Source organism: Chelonoidis abingdonii, chromosome 2 (genome assembly GCF_003597395.2).
Source record: "Chelonoidis abingdonii isolate Lonesome George chromosome 2, CheloAbing_2.0, whole genome shotgun sequence".
Lineage (NCBI taxonomy): Eukaryota > Metazoa > Chordata > Testudines > Testudinidae > Chelonoidis > Chelonoidis abingdonii.
In genome coordinates, this window is record NC_133770.1 from 133,969,523 (window position 1) to 133,989,076 (window position 19,554).

General features: G+C 43.2%; 1 protein-coding gene across 1 annotated transcript in view; it reads right to left on the reverse strand.

Moving 5' to 3' along the window:
• Nucleotides 1-19,554, reverse strand: part of SEMA5A (semaphorin 5A) — a 641,391-nt gene that overhangs the window by 142,077 nt on the left and 479,760 nt on the right. The window contains exon 12 of the mRNA XM_075062673.1: nucleotides 11,263-11,380. Within this exon, the coding sequence (XP_074918774.1) occupies nucleotides 11,263-11,380 (118 nt within the window). The remainder of the gene's footprint in view (nucleotides 1-11,262; nucleotides 11,381-19,554) is intronic.

A 19,554-nucleotide genomic window follows, 5' to 3' on the forward strand; every position in this document is an offset into this window, starting at 1 on the left:
TTATGATGTTGAACAATTCTATCAAAATGCAGTTTAAAAGCTATGTGAAAAAGATATCTATAATTATATATTTAACCACAAATTAGGGGGGAGGGATAGCTCAGTGGTTTGAGCATTGGCCTGTTAAACCCAGGGTTGTGAGTTTAATCCTTGAGGGGGCCCCTTAGGGATCTGGGGTAAAAATCAGTACTTGGTCCTGCTAGTGAAGGCAGGGGGCTGGACTTAATGACCTTTCAAGGTCCCTTCCAGTTCTGAGAGAGGTATATATCCAATTATTATTCAGGAATTGTCTAATTAAAAGAAACAGTGCTAACTCTAGATTTCATCAGACTCCATTGCTACTGGAACCTTTCATGAAATTGGTGATGGATATCAAGAATTTAGCTCTCTAGATGAAGGCACTCTTTAATAGAGAATGATTAAAAGATTAGAAAACTTGCATTACAGACTCAAGAAATCAACTTTTTTGTTCTGTGTTCGTACAACACTTAGCATACTGGGATCTTGGTCTATGGGTAGGGCCCCATAGTGCTACAGTAATACGAATAAATAATAACGATATAGCTAAATAGTACATAGGTTCTCCCTGTAGTTGGGCAATTACCCCGCTGCTGGGGAAAAGGCTGACTGAGGAGGCAGCCACAGCTGTGGACACACCCAATCAGGCCAGAGCCGGCCCTGATATAAGGGCTAAGGGAGGAGCTCACTCAGTTCCACTCCTGGAGTGGGAAGGACCTGGCTGTCTGGGAGCACAGAGTACCTGAAGCAGAGCAATGCTGGGGAAGTGCAAGAGGAGCTGGGGTGTTCCAGCCTGGCAACTCCCCAGGCTGAGACCTGGTTAAGGCCTAAGGAGGTACTAGGGCTGCAGAGGTACAGCCCGGGGATATTCAGAGGCAGTTGGTCCAACACCCTTGCCAGTGATGAATGGCCATTACAGATTGAAGTCTGCCCCAGGAAAAGGGGGCTAGACAATGAGTGGCAGTAGTTACTGGGGCAAGGTGGGCATAGAGGGGTGGGAGTTCCTCTGGGAGGGGAGACCCAGATTGTGGGAATATTACTATGGGCAGAACTCCAAGGTAAAGGGCATTGGGGTCAAGGAGGCACATGGGGGGGGCCTGAGGAAAGAGAGACACTTGCCAGCAGGCAGTCCTCTGAATGCTGAAATTGAGCTACTTCTTGGATAACCAGCAGGAGGCGCCATGGTGGTGAGTCAGTGATCTGCTATACCCTCCCACTCAAGAAACAGGAGGGGGGGGGGAGCCTGAAGTAGTTAGGCATGTGTTAAGTGGGGAAGCAGGGAGGAAAAGTACTAGTACTTAATGCCCTAACATCTGTTTCTACCCTGAACTATAAACAAAACTGGCAGAACTGCTATGAATGACATGGAAAGGTGATTCACTAGGCTACCTGGCATGAACAATAAATATCACTTTAATTCTAAATGGGGTGGGGAAGGGAGATAAAGGATGTATAAATTTCACAGATAATTAGAAGATACAAGAGACTTAATTACAACAGGCAGCATGTTTTCACTGCATCTCTGGCTGATCTCCAGCCACTCTGCTAAAAGGTTCAATAATTTAACTATTAATAACACTTTCAAGGTCAATCCATCATTCACATACAGTACTACCACATAGAACAGACAAGTTTCTTTTCTGGCAGCTGAGACTGATATAGCTACAATCTATCAACTCAGCATACTGCAGACACGTTTATTGAAAATAACACTATAATACAGTGTGTATGCTGCTGTTTTTCACAAACAGGATGTAATTATTTCTTGTTAAATGTCAGTTGTGCTTATACTTTTACTCCGAGAGCTGGAAGAGTCTGTATTCTATAAACACAGATAACATGTCCCCAGTCCAATTAGTGTCAAAGCTGTGAAACCATCTCTACTGCTTACTTTTCCACAATGTATCAGAGCACCTTCACTGCTGTCTCACCTACAGTTTTCACAAGACAACACTCATATGATCAGCTAGATCCCCAGTTGTCTATCCAGAAATAAAGTCAAATGTGGAACTATGAGTACTTTAAATGAAATTTTACTAACCTGAGTGCCAAATTCAGCTCTCACCAGCACCACTGCAATGCCCTTTACCCATAAAGTTGTGTTGCGCTCAACCTTCTCACCTACCTCAGTGTGCAGGGCAGCACAAAACAAGGAGATATCTACTTTTTCTCTGATTTGGTTATATTTCCTCTTCCACCGTTCTTTCCTCTGGTGCCTTACTTTCCTTCTTTCTCATTCCTACCCAAAGTTGTTTCTTATCCCTGCCTTCCCTCTACTTGTTTCTCTCTGTCCCTGCCCATTCAAAATGCTCTTCTTTTCTCTAGCTATATGTCTCTTGATGCTCTCTGCAACCTTCCTAATGGCTCTTTTGCCTATTTTGTGCTGGCCTGCCCTCTGAGGAACTCTAGATCTTCAGTCAGTCAGCAACTTCTTGTGTTGCCTATTCTCTGGGGTGGAATCACCGAGTTTCAGTTTGGATGCACCACCTATGCCAACATTTCAAACTGAAAATGCTTCTGGTGGGTTTCCACCAGTTTATACAAAAATTCAGAGACTACACCCTTAGTGGACTGCCCATATAAAGAACAATAAAACCACCCTTCCTAGTAATAATAAATAACCCACCAGCAAGTCCCTCATCACAATCTGCATATTAACTATTTATTCGGAGGGACTGTTGCAAAATGATACGATGCACTTCATACACTAGGAATTGAATACACTATATTGTACTCCTAGTTCCGGCTGACCAAGAAGCAAGGAGCTGGGTTTAGGAACTGAAAACAGCTTCCCCGTGTGACAGCAATGGGCTCTTCCTCTAGGTCAGTCGTTTTCAAACCTTTTTTCTGGCGACCCAGTTGAAGAAAATTGTTGATGCCCACAACCCAGTGGAGCTGGGGATGAGGGGTTTGGGGTGTGGGAGGGAACTCAGGGCTGGGGCAGAGAGTTGGCTTGGGGGAGTGGGGTGAGGGCTGTGGGGCGGGGTTGGGAATGAGGGGTTTGGGGTGTGGGATAGGGCTCTGGGCTGGGGGTGCGGGCTCTGGTGTGGGATGGGGATGAAGAATTTGGGTTGTAGAAACGGGCTTTATTTTGGGGGGGCTCAGGGCTGGGTCAGGGGTATGGGAGGAGGACAGGGCTCTGGGCTGGGGGTGCAGGCCCTGGGATGATGGGGTTGAGGTGCAGGAAGGGGCTCTGGGGGGGGGCAGGGGTTGGGGCATGGGCTTACCTCTGGTGGTTCCCAGTCAGCAGCACAGCCACGGTGCAGACGCAGGCTTCCTGCCTGTCCTGGCACCGCGGACCGCACTGCGCCCTAGAAGTGGCCAGTAGGCCCAGCTCCTAGGCGGAGGTGCACAAGCGGCTCTCATCAGTAGGCACGCTCACACCCAGCTCCCATTGGAATGGGAACCCCGGTGCTCGGGGGGGGGAGCAGCACGTGGACCCCTGTGAGTGCCCCCCTCACCTACGAGCCAGACCTGCTGCTGGCTGCTTCTGGGTAGGGACTACTAGTTTTTTCTGGCCATCTGCCAGGGTCCCTGGGTGCCTTGCATTCTGTGACCCAGTACTGGGTCACAACCCTAACTTTCAAAAGCACTACTCTAGGATATCAGGTCAGATTGTGGTTGTAAAGCTTCATGCAAAATGTTGTGGTCTTTTTTAGAAATTATTATTTAATAATGCAGAAGAAGTCAGAACACAAAAGGGTTTATTCTCCAATGCCTTGCATTTTGTATAGTGATTTATTCTGGTACTAAGTTCAGAATGGTGTAAATGACCATCAATGTGAACTGGCCATTTTGCACAGGTATAAATTTTGAAACAAGGCGCAGGGCAGTGGAGAATAAAGCTAGGGCTCTGTGACCGAATGCACCCTGTATTCACACCCTACACACTGTTGTAATAATCTTTGTACAAAGTATTCCTTGTGAGGTATCATTTGAAAACTAATAACTCACTGGTCAATAATATCACCGTGAAATGTACGTGGCAACATTATAGGTAAGGTATGAATTCTCCCTGTACAATGTTCAATCCCACATAGACCCGTTTAACCACTCATGCCTAATCAGGACTATCTTAAACAAAGGATTGTGTGAATGCCTCAATTTATATATAGTAGTAAACCAGGTCCTTGAGACAGCAAGAGCGTAACGAGGCAAATCTGTATTTCAGCATACAAAGGAGAGAAGAAAGAGCACGGGCACCTTCACCCCCTGACTACACTTTGCTGTCTTCACTGCTGGAATAAACTTTGCTTTGAGGAGTAATTCTCTGAAGAATCCATTTCAAAGGGTGACTAGACTATAAAAGTGAGGGGCAAGAACACCCCAAGTTATTAATTGAGAGAGACATTTCTCTTTTTCACCTAAGAAGACAAAGGAAACTGCTTAACTTTGGGAGGGATCTTGACCTGAAATTTGGTCAGCCCTGGTGTTGGGAACATGTGGGAAGGATTTTACCTTGAACCAAGTCTAGCTTGTTACGTATGCACTGGAAAGCATTTCATCTTTATTCGTCTTGTGACCATTTCTAACGTTAATGCCTTGTACTTGTACTCATTTAAAATCTCTCTTTTTAGGTAAATACACTTGTTCTATTCTTTAATCAAAACTCATCTAGTGTTGTGGTTAAACTGGGATCTGTGGTAGCTCAATTTAAACTAGCAAACTGTTCGATATTATTCCATTACAGAGGCAATGGATCCAAAATATCTGAACTGTCCAGGAGAGGGCTGGACAATGAAGAACAAATTTTTGGGGGAGGAAAATTTGTGACTGGGATCATGTTGTGGTCACCCTGCAAGTAGTAACCATGGCTACTGGAAGGTAGATTGTGACTTATGTTTGCTGACAGGCTGGTGTGGTCAGAGTTGCAGGACAAGACTGCAGCTATACACAGATGTAGGGTGTGAGCTGCATGCTGTTTGTGAGAGGCCCAGGTGGAAGGTACAGCAGCAAAGCATTGTGAGGTACCCCAGGTTGCAGGGCAGGTGGTGACACAGTCCTCACGGGTGTGGACTGTATTCCAGAACGTGAGAGGCACCTGCTAGGATGAGCTTATAGCACACACAAATGTCACATGGGTATGAATACATTCCCTCCTGCTCTCGCCTCAAAAGCTCCCCAGCACTCAGGGACTCAGAACTTATGGTGCCTTCCAGGAGCCCTTGCTGTTAAAAGGTAGAGGAACTGGGCTATAAGGGCTGCCCCTTCTCTCCATCTCAACTGGCTTGAAGAGGGGAAGGGGCAGAGGAAAAGAATCAGGGGCTTCAGAAGGAATAACAGACGCTCAGCAGAGATAAGGAAATCATTTTTGCTCCTGCACCAGGAAAAGTGCCACTCCCTCTAGGAAGCAGGAAAAGAATCTGAAATTTCCTTTGCCACCACTCCCCCACTCATTCATCAGCCTAATGCCACCAACTCCCATAATGATCCCTGAAGCAGCCTCTTTTGTGTAAGTGTGAAGAGACATTGTGGGAGACGGGCACTAAGGAAAGGAGTAGAATAATCTTGGCCAGAGCCATACAACTCAGATACTTTTCAAGAAAACAATGAGGAGTCCGGTGGCACCTTAAAGACTAACAGAATTATTTGGGCGTAAGTTTTTTTGTGAAAAACCCACTTCAGATGCATGGACTGAAAATTACAGATACCAGCATAAATATACTAGCACATGAAGAGAAGGGAATTACCTTACAAGTGGAGAACCATTTTTAACAAGGCAAATTCCATCAGAGTGGATGTGATCCACTTCCAATAATTGATGAGGAGGTGTCAACACCCAGAGAGGGAAAATTGCTTCTGTAGTGAGTGAGCCAGCCATTCCCAGTCCCTATTCAAGCCCAAATTAATAGTGTTAAATTTGCAAATGACTTTTAGTTCTGCAGTTTCTCTTTGAACTCTGGTTTTGAAGTTTTTTTGCTGAACAATGGCTATTTTAAAATCTTTTATTGAATGTCCAGGGAGATTGAAGTGTTCTACTACTGGCTTTTGTACATTACCATTCCTGATATCTGACAGAGACAAACACCTACAAGATTTTTATCAAACATTCTTAAAACTACAATACCCACCTGGGGAAGTGAGAAAACAGATTGACAGAGCAAGATGGGTACCCAAAAGTCACCTACCACAGGACAGGCCCAACAAGGAAAACAACAGAACACCACTGGAAAACAATCCCTCACTCTCACAGAACTTGGGAGGCAGGCCAGTCCTTGCTTACAGACAGCCCCTCAACCTGAAGCAAATACTCACTAGCAACTACACACGACACCATAGAAACACTAACCCAGGAACCAATCTCTGTAACAAACCTTGTTGCCTACTGTCCCCATGTCTACTCTAGCGACACCATCAGAGGACCCAACCACATCAGCCCCACCATCTGGGGCTGCACCTCTACTAATGTGATATATACCAGAAATACCTCTCTGCAATGTACATTGGCCAAACCAGACAGTCTCTATGTAAAAGCATAAATGGACACAAATCAGGCACCAAAAATTGTAACTAATTAAGAAAGCATTAGCCTGCCTGCTAAGCAAGTCTGGGTCATGTAGCGGTTGTATCTGTGACTTACACTGGCTGCAGGTCTATTTCAGAATAAAGTTTTTAGGTTTTGGTTTTGACCTTGATTTGACATCTGACAGACTGTTTTTCTCCTAATTAGTACTGTGGAAGTTGAGGTCATCTGAGGCACTCAAGCTAGCAGCCCACTTGCAATATAATCAGAATGGCACTGCTGGCAGGGCATTTTTAGTGAAGAAAACTTGAGTCTGGAACTTGCATTTCTCCTTCACTCTACTGAACTCTGGATGCTGTAACTTTCTGGACACACTGCAGGGAAAGTCTTTCCTGAGTTCACCTTTAAGGCCATTACTCTCTCTGTATCCTCCTGAAGATCCACTTCTTCATGATGCCTGTGAAAAAACTACCTGATTTATACACCTCTACCTCGTTATAATGTGGTAGTGGGGAGCCAAAAATCCCTACCACGTTATAGCTGAAACCCTGTTATATCGGGGTAGGGCCAGCCAGCAGGGCTCCAGCAGTGATTTAAAGAGCTCTGGGCTCCAGCCGCTACGGGGAGCCCCAGACTCTAAATCATCGGTGGAGCCCTGCTGCCACAGCCCTGGGGTAGGGGCGGCAGGGCTCCAGCGGTGATTTTAAGGGCCTGGGGCTCCCCACAGCAGCCAGAGTCCCAGGCCCTTTAAATCGCCGGCAAGCCCCGCTGCCGCTGCCCTGGTGTAGCAGCGACAGGACTCCAGCGGGGATTTAAAGAGCTCCGTGCTCTAGCCGCTGCAGGGGAGCCCGGGCCCTTTAAATCGCTGCCAAAGCCCCGCTGCTACCGCACTATATGCAAATCCGTGTTATATCAGGTGGCGTTATAGCAAGGTAAAGGTGTATTAACAAACCTTTGGAGTAACTTTGGAATAATCTTAGGAAATGGGGGAAACCTGTGTTAACATAACCATGTATTAACAAGATGTGACCAAAACACCACTTTATTCACTCTTCTGTACTCTTTGTCTTTAACCAATATCAGTCTGTCAGTCATTAGACTGAGAGATCTTTGCTGGTTTGAAAATGTTTATTAAAAATGTGAAACTGGCCAGAACAACCAACAACAGCAACAACACGATGAGAAAAAGCCTAAAAGCCTTGAGAGGTGGATTTAGCTTCAAAATGAATTTGAGAGTAGTGTTTAGAATACACATTTCTATTTGTACACCACAGATGATCGTAAATATTCCAAAGGCAAAAAACAAACAAACAAAAAACAAACAACCCCTCCCCCCCTTTCCTTTAGTATGTATTTAGTCTGAGAGGGATTTGTGAACTTGATGCTAAAGCACTAACTGTTGGTTACTAGAAAAGTGTAAGCATACAAGCAGTTTTTCATTATAAAAGAGCAAGTCTCCAAATGGGTTTTACCCCTGATTAGTGGTCACTGTCAGTTTTGGAAGGTAGACAGTGGTATGCTTAATACTAGCTTAATTTTTTCTGCTGAAGTTAGCCATTGACTTCAGCGGGAGCAGCGTCAGGTCAAAACTGAGTGCTTTAGAGAAGTTCCTTCACAGAGCACTTAGACATGTCTGGGCAGCCCTGGGAGACAGTCAGGTTGGGGGAGACAGTTCAGACAGTCAAAAGGTATTTTTTTATCTCAGTTCAAGGGCGACATTTTATTCCTATATTCATCACCTATCCTTCAAGTCACTGTCCTCTCCCCAACCTTTTCAATGATAACTGCATTATATTCCCTGCCATTCAGGCTTGTGCCCTGTTTGAATCTCACAGCATCCAGGATCTTGAAAAAATCCTGCCGTTCTTCCTTTGTAACATGCCTAAAATCTGACTTCTCCTGTGTATCCTGACTCCTAACCCCCTGCATCATGCACCAGTTATTTTTAATCTTGACTATCATAACCTCCCTTTCTTTCTGGCTTCCTTTCTTCTCCCCATTCTAGTCTATCCAAAACACTGCAGCTAAAAATCATCTCTCACGGCCCCTCCCTCCACTGGCTCCTTGACTACGCATCAAGTTCTGTCTCATCTTTCTCGCGTTCAGGCATCCATATTGCTCTTTCCTTGCTTATATCTTAGTTCTCATTTCTTTCTATTCCTTCTCTTGTTCCATATGGTTTGTATAATTATCTTGCTTCACTGCTCCTTTTGTTTTCTTCTCCCTACTCAAGAGTCAGTACCAGTTGTAGCCACTTTTCTGCCTTAACAACCTCCCTCTTCTTCAGTGCAAGGGGTCTCCACATTCTTCTGATCTGTCTTTTGGCTGATTTCCTTTACTATTCTCACCTCCATGTTGTCTACTCTTGCTCTTGAGTGTATCTAAAATAGCACTATCTGAATTCTTTGTAAATTGTATTCTGGAAAGAGCAGCATTCCCTTTTCCTGAGGTTTCTGTTGACTACCCTCCTTCTCTTCCACATTGGTTGGATGTCTATTCCAATTACGCTACCAATCTAATTTATAGATACATTCTACCACCCTGATGCTGAGTAGTACCTTACTTCTAGAAAAGGGTCGGCAACCTTTCAGAAGTGGTGTGCCGAGTCTTCACTTATTCACTCTAATTTAAGGTTTCATGTGCCGGTAATACATTTTAACATTATTAGAAGGTCTCTTTCTATAAGTCTATATTATATAACTAAACTACTGTATGTAAAGTAAACAAGGTTTTCAAAATGTTTAAGGAGTGTCATTTAAAATTAAATTAAAATGCTGATCTTACGCCGCCAGCCTGCTCAGCTCGCTGCCAGCCTGGGGTTCTGTTCACCTAGGCCGGCAGCGGGCTGAGCAGGGCCTGTGGCCAGGACCCCAGACCGGAGGGGTGGGGTTCAGGGCAGAAGGCTGGAGTGTGTGGGGGGTTCAGGGCAGAAGGCTGGGGTATGTGGGGGGTGTAGTGCAGAGGGCTGGGGTATGTGGGGGGTGTAGTGCAGAAGGCTGGGTGTGGGGAGGTGTTCAGGGGTCAGGACAGAGGGATTGGGCTGTGTAGGTGCAGAGTAGAAGGCGGGGTGTTCAGGGTCAGGGCAGAGGTCAGTGGGAGTGTGGGGGGTTCAGGGCAGAAGGTTGGGTGCGGGGAGGGGTTCAGGGGTCAGGACAGAGGGATGGGGCTGTGGGGGTGCAAGGCAGAAGGCTGGGTGTGTAGGGGGGTGTTCAGGGGTCAGGGCAGAGGACAGTGAGGAGTTCAGGGCAGTGGAGGTGTGGAGGTGCAGGGCAGAAGGCTGGGTGTGGTGGGGGTTCAGGGCAGAGGGCTGGGGATGTGTGGAGGTGCAGGGCAGAAGGCTGTGGGTGTGGGGTGGTTCAGGGGTCAGAGCAGAGGGCTGAGGGTGCAGGGTAGAAGGCTGGGTGTGGAGTGGGTTCAAGGGTCAGGGCAGAGAGATGGGTGTGGGTGGGGTGTAGGGCAGAAGCTGGGTGTGTGAGGGGGGTTCAGGACACAGGGCTTGGGTCCTCAGCTCGTGGGGGTGCTCCCAGCCCCCTGCCCTGAGCGGCTCATGGCAGGGGACTGGAAGGGGTATGCCCTGTTCCGCCCCCTTCCCCAAGGTCCCCTCCCTACCTCTCTTTGCATCCTCTACGGAGCTGTGTGCATGCTGCCACTCTTCCCCCTCCCTCTCACAAGGGCCATCAGCTGATTGGCGCAGGGAAGGAGAGCAGGAGAGGCAGGAAAGCACCACGCTGGGGGAAGAAGTGGCAGGGGGGGAAGCTTGGCTGTCGCAGAACCAAGCTTCTGCCTCCTGCCCTCGCAGGGGAGAGTGGTGGGCAGGAGGGCTGAGTGGGGCTGGGGGCCGGGACCACAGCAGGCAGCTGCGTGCCGCTCAAAATCGGCTTGTGTGCCGTGTTTGGCACGCATGCTGTAGGCTGCCAACCCCTGTTCTAGAATAATCCCACTGAATGAAATGCAACTATTTCAGGACCAAGGTACTAGTCAACATGAATAGTTGAAGCAGGATCTGGCCATTAGTTTGCAAACTCCTTGGGGAAGGGAATTTTCTTCTTTGTTTGTAAAAGACCATCTGTACTGGTACATTAAATAAAATATTTATTATTTTATTGTTTATTTCATTACATATTTTGAGTATGATATTAAAATGTTGAGGCCAGACTAAACAGGAGAGAGAGCATATCAACTCCATCCCACATTAAATTTAAAACAAACAAACAAACAAACCCGTGAGTAGTCATAAATATTATACTTGCTATAATCAGTGTTCATGTGTCATTATATGTGTGGGTTTTCTGCATCCAAACAATCCACTTTGTGTCTCTGGAAGGATAGCACCTTTTCAATTAGTGAACTTTGTGAATCATTATGTGACTTTTTAAATTAGCAATAACAACCTCAGGGGGCAAGATTCCATCTCTAGCAATTAAAATCTGGTTTTACAGTACAAAGTGTGTGTGTGTGGTGGGGAATTCTGGAAGGAAAAACATTTTGCTGTAATTTGTCTCTGAATATTCATCTTCAAAGTGGGAATGTGTATGGTGGTGGAAGAAAGCTGACTGCTCCGTATAAAATTGCAAACAATGTCTTGTACATACTGTACTGCAAATTGGCTATGAACTGAAACACAAATAAGTTTACAGTCCACATCTGAGCGGAAAGGCCTGAAGCAATGTGCTTTGCGTATAATTATGTTCTCAGCCTGAGAAATCTTACAGTGACTAGTTTACATGAAATCCACATGAACTCAAGAACTTTAAGAGGTCAATGAATTTTCTTGGACTTACTGGACACACAGTGATGCTTTGCTCCCACTGACTCATACTTAGACTTTCTTCCAGTGTTGTGCATTTCTTCATCACCATGTCCCAGCCACAGTAAGGATCCTGAGATCTAATACATGCACTGCAAATATAAACCCAAAAGATTAGCTAATATGAACACTTATATTTGCCTATACATGCCAAGGCTCCCTGAGATGCTACTTAGCATTTCCTCAGATTATATAGATCAATAAAGTAAAAACAAACACATAAATTATTATAATGGAGTTCAGGTGGAGCATCAAGGTGACTGAACTGTGGAAAACTAATGGGAATTAATAAACCTCTGGGAAAGACCTAGAATCTGTTATAGGTAGTCTGGTAAATTTCTAGTTGTGTGCATAGTATGTAGTCAAGTTGTAATAATACTTAATCATTGCAGTATAGCGGAAGTGATTACAAAATTTAATTGTCTGCTCCCGGATGATTTCAGAAGGCATGATTTTGACTATTTTGAAACCACAGTTATCGCCTCTTAAGAGGAAGGAGATAAAAGCTGATCCTTTGAAACAGAACACAACAAAACTTCATTAATAGCAGCTATTTCTTTTACAGTGTGGTACAGAACCCTTTGAAATAAGTACCAAAAAAGTGGCTTATTCTGCCCTTGTTACATGGTATGAAACACGAGAGTCCATGCAAGTTAAGTAAATAATATCTATGCTTAAAGGAATAATCCCACATTTTCATCATGTATTTGATGTTACCAGTCTCTTTAAATCCATCATCGGGGGCTGGCCATTAGATCCTCACATCAAAATACTCATACTTTCCCAGTATATGTACATATGTATTTTAAGGGGAAGTTTGTAGTAACCCCTATATTCAGGCTGCATAACATTTTCAGTTGTAAAAGATTCCTGCAACCTTTTTTTTAAGAAGTTCCTACACCTCCATAGTTTGCAGGAAGCCTTTGAAATTTGGCAAGGGAGAGAGCCCTCAGGCTAGAGAGGTGTTTATTCTTTATCCCATAAAATGTGTTCAGGTTTAGCTGAGTTCTAAACTGCTAAAAATTCCCATTTCCCTTATCTGACTTGCACTGATCAGCAATGTCTTGGAGCATACAAAAATAATTGCTAAAAGGAGCATTCTAAAGAGCTGGGCCCATGCTGCTGCCAAAGCTGCAGCAGAACAGTAGCAGCAGCAGACACCGCACCAGGAATGCATGGGAACTGTCAGAGCACACTGTAGCAGTGTAGGAGCAGGGACAGAACTAAGGTATGGCAGGAGGAGCTAACCCTTCCACCCCACCAGCCAACATACCCCTCAGAACCAGCATACGGTCCTAGGAATCCCGTTCACCTTCTTGGGGAACCACATGAGACAGGGAAAGGGAAAGAGAGAAAGCACCAGGTCAACCACTCTGAGTCCCAGCACATAAAGCTAGCAGTTCATCCCCTTTCCCAGATAACAGCTTTCTTTTGCTGATAGCTATTCCTGTAGATGAAGTGGTAGAGTATGTTCTGTCATGATAAAAGTTCATCAGTCAAATACCATTAATGATACATGACCGAGTGGGGATGTTCTTACCACATGGAGCATAACACAGGGGCATCTCTCTTGTTCTGCTCTTCTCCACAGAGTTCAGGGAGGCACTGTGTATAAGACACAGTATGGCTTTTTTCATCTTATTCTTTCCACCATTGATTTGCAAGTTTCTGGGAAATTTATAATTTTTTATACTTGCTGTCAAATTGGGAATGGGAGAGGGAATCTTCTATCTAAGTTTATATTTATTTTTGTGTGCCTATTTTTGATTAACTGTCCCAAGTTCTAAAGCCCCTTTTCTTCTCTTGTTGGGGATAATAAAGTTCCATTTATGTTCTCCAGGTATCTCATTAGTTTATGTTGCTACTCCCAACTGAAAATCAGTTAGCCACACAAGATAAATACTTTATACAGAGTGAAAGGGCAGCAAACTTTTAGGCTAGAAGATTACAGAGCTTTTGTCTGATGCTAAAATTAAAGATGCAAGTGATAACACACAATAATGTGTCAGCATTTTCCTCAGTGAAATAGAAATACCTGTTCTTAAATTCAGAGTATTGTGTATTTCTTTTTCACTTCACATGAACAGCATAATACTTAAGAGGGAATTTAATGCATATAAATGGATAAACAGACACAAAAGGGCTGTTAAATTCTCTCTATGGCCGTATCTGAAGTGTTTTTTTGTGAAAATCTGCCATCGTTGTTGTAATACCCTTACAGCTCCGCCAGTGCTAGTCTATACTAGCACTGCCCATTGTTGCTATCTGCTAATGGTGTAAACATGCCTATATGATACTGTGGTACAAATGCCAACAATCAGATGACACTGACAGCACTGGTGGAGCTACACTGGTGCTAAAGAAAAGGTGAGAAGATTTTTCAAAATAACCTCAGTATAGTTCCAGCCTGATTGCATATAATTCCCATTGATTGGGTACAAATGGAGGGGGAAATTTACAAAAGTGCCTACAAAATTTAGGAGCACAAGTCCTACGGAAAGCCAATGGGAGCCAAATCTCCCCCAAAATTGGTATCATAGTGATCAATGACAGCTGTTCACAAAGGGAGAGGCCAAACTCTATCTTCTGTTGTGAGTATATAACTCCCACTGACATTAATGGGAGAGGCATACATTGAAGGGCAGAATTTGGCTCTATTAGAGGAAGTAGGGAGAACTGTGGTTGAAATAATGCAAATATATGAGAAATTTGCCAAAATGACTGAAAAAACAGTTACTTACCTTTCTGTAACGGTTGTTCTTTGAGATGTGTTGCTCATATCTATTCCAGTTAGGGGTGTGCTTACGCCGCATGGACGGATGTCGGAAACTTTTCCCCTAGCAGCTACCCATCGGGCCGGCTGGGGAGCCCCCTGGAGTGGCACCGATGTGGTGTTCTATATAAGACCCTGCCAGCCCGACCCCCCCTTCAGTTTCTTCTTGCCGGCTACTGCGACAGAGGGGAAGGTGGGTGGGAATGGAATAGATATGAGCAACGCATCTTGAACAACAGTTACAGAAAGGTAAGTAACCGTTTTTTCTTCTTCGAGTGATTGCTCATGTCAATTCCAGTTAGGTGACTCCCAAGCTTTACCTCAGAGGTGGGGTCAGAGTCATTCCCCTCAACCCACCTTGACCCTGGTTACAGACATATCCTCGATAGGTAGCTGCTAGGGAAAAAGTTTCCAACATCCGTGCATGCGGTGCATGCACACGCCTAACTGGAATTGATATGAGCAATTACTCAAAGAAGAACTACTTTTATTCTTCCTACTGATTGGCCAGTTATATTTTTCATCCTCTGCCCTCCAAATATACATTAAACTTTACAAGGTCATCTTTAACTTGCACTTCAGCCTCAGGCTCCCTTTCAAGCTTGCTTTTTCCTTTCATTCTTCAGTCACTATTTTACCACTTCTGAGGCCAAATATTAAGTTATTTTATGTGATACTGTATCAGCTGATTGAACTGGCTAGTACCCACTGAAGATGGAATAATGTTCAAAGAGGCATGGAACTATTAACTATGGTTTGTAACCCGTCCTTTAAATTGGCTTCTGTACCCAATGATTGGAAGATAGCTAATGTAACGCCAATATTTAAAATAGGCTCTAGAGGTGATCCCAGCAATTACAGACCAGTAAGTTTAACATCAGTACTGGGAAAATTAGCTGAAACAATAGTAAAGAATAAAATTGTCAGACACATAGAAGAATATAAATTGTTGGGCAAAAGTCAACATGGTTTCTGTAAAGGGAAATCGTGTCTTACTAGTCTATTAGAGTTATTTGAAGGTGTTAACAAACATGTGGACAAGGGGGATCCAGTGGACATAGTGTAGATTTCCAGAAAGCTTTTGACAAGATCCCTCATCAAAGGCTTTGATGTAAATTAAGTTGTCATGGGATAAGAAGGAAGGTCCTTTCATGGATTGAGAACTGGTTAAAAGACAGGGAACAAAGGTAGGAATAAATGGTAAATTCTCACAATGGAGAGGAGTAACTAGTGGTGCTCCCCAACGGTCAGTCCTAGGACCAATCCTATTCAACTTATTCATAAATGATCTGGAGAAAGCGGTAAAAAGTAAGGTGGCAAAGTTTGCAGATAATACTAAACTGCTCAAGATAGTTAAGACCAAAGCAGACTGTGAAGAACTTCAAAAAGATCTCACAAAAAAAAGTGATTGGGCAACAAAATGGCAAATGAAATTTAATGTGGATAAATGTAAAGTAATGCACATTGGAAAAAATAACCCCAACTATACATACAATATGATGGGGGCTAATTTAGCTACAATGAATCAGGAAAAAGATCTTGGAGTCATCGTGGATAGTTCTCTGAAGATGTCCATGTAGTGTGCAGCGGTGGCCAAAAAAGCAAACAGGATGTTAGGAATCATTAAAAAGGCGATAGAAAATAAGACAGAGAGTATCTTATTGTCCTTATGTAATTCCATGGTACGCACACATCTTGAATGCTGTGTACAGATGTAGTCTCCTCACCTCAAAAAAGATATATTGGCATTAGAAAAGGTTCAGAGAAGGGCAACTAAAATGATTACGAGTTTGGAACGGGTCCCATATGAGGAGAGATTAAAGAGGCTAGGACTTTTCAGCTTGGAAAAGAGGAGACTAAAGGGAGATATGATAGAGGTATATAAAATCATCAGTGATGTAGAGAAAGTAAATAGGGAAAAGTTATTTACTTGTTCCCATAATCCAAGAACTAGGGGCCACCAAATTAAGTTAATGGGCAGCAGGTTTAATACAAATAAAAGGAAGTAGTTCTTCACACAGCGCACAGTCAACTTGTGGAACTCCTTGCCTGAGGAGGTTGTGAAGGCTAGGACTATAACAGTGTTTAAAAGAGAACTGGATAAATTAATGGAGGTTAAGTCTGTTAATGGATATTAGCCAGGATGGGTAAGAAAGGGTGTCCCTAGCCTCCGTTTGTCAGAGGGTGGAGATGGATGGCAGGCAAGAGATCACTTGGTCATTGCCTGTTGGGTTCACACCCTCTGGGGCACCTGACATTGGCCACTGTCAGTAGACAGGATGCTGGGCTAGATGGACCTTTGGTTTGACCCAGTACGGCCATTCTTATGTTCTTATGTTCTCATGACTTAATTACATTTGTTTTAAACAATTCTGTGACACTGGATAAATGAATACTGCAATTAATTTGAACTAGTTCTATTTTGTAAATACAAATTAAATTACTTCAGGAAATGCTTCATTCTCTTATGCAACAACTTTGTCACATTTCATTTCATAGACATAAAGCAGGCTACATGTGACCAGTGAACACGCACATCTTTAGCAGATGCTAACATGAAAGCAGATATACTACAAAACATTCATCAACCTTCAGCAAGCTGCAATTTTAATATTTGTTGCAACAATATTTTCAAGTTAATTTAGAATCACTATTTATTTTGAATGCAAGACATTTAGTTAGAAAGATCACAGGCCAACATTTTCAATACTGATGAGTGATTTTGGGTGTCATTGGAAACCCTTCGAGCTGTTAGGATGTTTCAAGTTGGGCACCCAAAATTAGAGCATCTACAACCACTTTTGAGAATCTTAGCCATAGTTAGAACGAAGACTACCATAAGTCTCATACATTTAGATCTACTGTAGATTTTAGACCATGACATGCTTTGCCAGCTGTATGCTCAAAACTATTTTGCTGCAACTTCAGAAAAGAAGTTTTCCCAAAAGAAGTCCATAGAAGCTCAAACCTTTTGTAAATAATGTTGATGATAATACAACTGGCATTTTCTGCAAAGCAAGGGAAACTGAGAAGCATTTACTCTACACCTTCTGGGCTGCTTAAATCAGCATTGATGTATGGAATGTAAAATATTTTAAAACTTTGGGGACAAGGTTAAAAAGAGGCAGAGTCCTGTGGCACCTTATAGACTAACAGACATCATGACACGCATCTGACGAAGTGGGTATGCACCCACGAAAGTTCATGCTCCAATATGTCTGTTAGTCTATAAAGTGCCACAGGACTCGGCTGCTTTTACAGATCCAGACTAACACGGCTACCCCTCTGATACTTGAGGTTAAAAAGAATATCCTTCCAGAATTTTCCCCTCCATACAGTCTTTTTAACCTCTGATTTCAGATGATTCTCAAAACTTTATTTTAGAAAACACAATTGCCAAACATCAAATGACTGGTGAAAGGATCTAATGGAAAATGGGCTGATCTAGAGATGTTTTACCTGTATTTCAAGCTCTACAATTTAGGGGCACTTTAAAAAAATCCCATTTCCTTGTACAACTTAAAGCAAATGAGCCAAAAACATCATTGATCTGGATTTACAAAAACCACATGACTATTTTATTTTCTTCTTTTTCAAATCACTTTTCGTTTGCCATAGTACTCTGAACCAAACATATGTAGTTGAGATCATCTGTTTCACATAACATTTTGCCATGCTAAGGGGAAAAAACATCTTTCTGTCCCCATGAGGCTATTGCAATTAATATCTTCTGAGCAACCCTTAAAATTCTATCAGTTTATCAGAATTCTTCTTTGTTTACCACAGCCATTTGTTTAGAGCAGAATACATACATGTCTATTTCATACACAAACAATCTAGTATATGGAAGAGGTATGATAGAATATACCTCTACCTTGATATAACGCTGTCCTTGGGAGCCAAAAAATCTTACTGTTATAGGTGAAACCACGTTATACCGAACTTGCTTTGATCCACTGGAGTGCGTAGCCTCACCATCCCGGAGCACTGCTTTACCACATTATATCCGAATTTCATGTTATATCGGGTCACGTTATAATCGGGGTGGAAGTGTATTTTGGGCTGAGCAGGAGATAATTGCAGTTTGCCTCTGCCTGACAGTTTGGTCCTGGTAGGAAGGGAGTCTGAGGAGAAGACTGGCAGCTAGGCAGAGGAGCAGAAGAGTACATGACTGAAGCTGCTGGGATCAGGTAGGACAACAAATCTTTCGGGAAGGACCTTGAAACTTTGGGACAGGATCCAAGATATAGGTGAATTCAGACCCCTCCCCCACATAGTTTTAGTTCATTCCATTCTCTGTAAAATCAACCTAACACTAATAACATTCTTCCCTTTAATAAAGCAGATCTTCAGCTAGTACAAATTGTCATAGCTCCACTGAAGTCAATACTGTCCTCAGTATATCTAGCAGTTATCTTACAACGGTACAGTATAACACTGGAAAACAGTGCTCAACATCCGATCTTCCTACCAGTCTTCCTACCAGTCTTAGAGCTTGTCCACAGTTGGAAATGTATCAAAATAAGCATTTAGTTATTTTAGTATAAGCCCCTGGACACTCTTGTTCTAGAATAAGAATGTCCACATGAGATTTTATACCAAGGTAACTATTTTGGAATAATTATTCCAGAATAGCAATTTTGGAGAATTTCCAAGTGAATATAAGCTCTTATAAATATATAAGAATAGTGTCTAGTAATATCTTAGCGCATATTACTGATTATATTATATAATGGTAAGTAGTAACTATTCTAAACTGTAACGTTTTGGACATCCACTCAGTGTGCAGCAGAAGTCAATAAAGCTAACAGATGTTGGGAATCATTAAGACAGGGATAAATAATAAGATAGAAAATATATTGCCTGTATATAAATCCATGGTATACCCATATCTTGAATACTGCATGCAGATGTGGTCGCCCCAACGCAAAAAAAGATACATTGGAATTGGAAAAGGTTCAGAAAAGGGCAACAAGAATTATTAGGGGTATGGAATGACTTCCATATGAGGAGAGATTAATAGGACTGGGACTTTTCAGCTTGGGAAAGAGACTACTAAGGGCAAATATGATTGAGGTCTATAAAATCAAGACTGGTGTGGAGAAAGTAAATAAGGAAGTGTTATTTACTCCTTCTCATAACACAAAAACTAGGGGTCACCAAATGAAATTGATAGGCAGCAGATTTAAAATAAACAAAAGGAAATACATCTTCACACAATGTACGGTCAACCTGTGGAACTTGTTGCCAGAGGATGTTATGAAGGCCAAGACTATAACAGAGTTCAAAAAAGAACTAGATACATTCATGGAGGACAGGTCCATCAATAGCTATAAGCCAGGGTGGGCCGGGATGGTGTCCCTAGCCTCTGTTTGCCAGAAACTGGGAATGGGTGACAGGGGATGGATCACTTGATGATTACCTATTCTGTTCTTTCCTTCTGAGGCACCCGGCATTGGCCATTGTCAGTAGACAGGATACTGGGCTAGACAG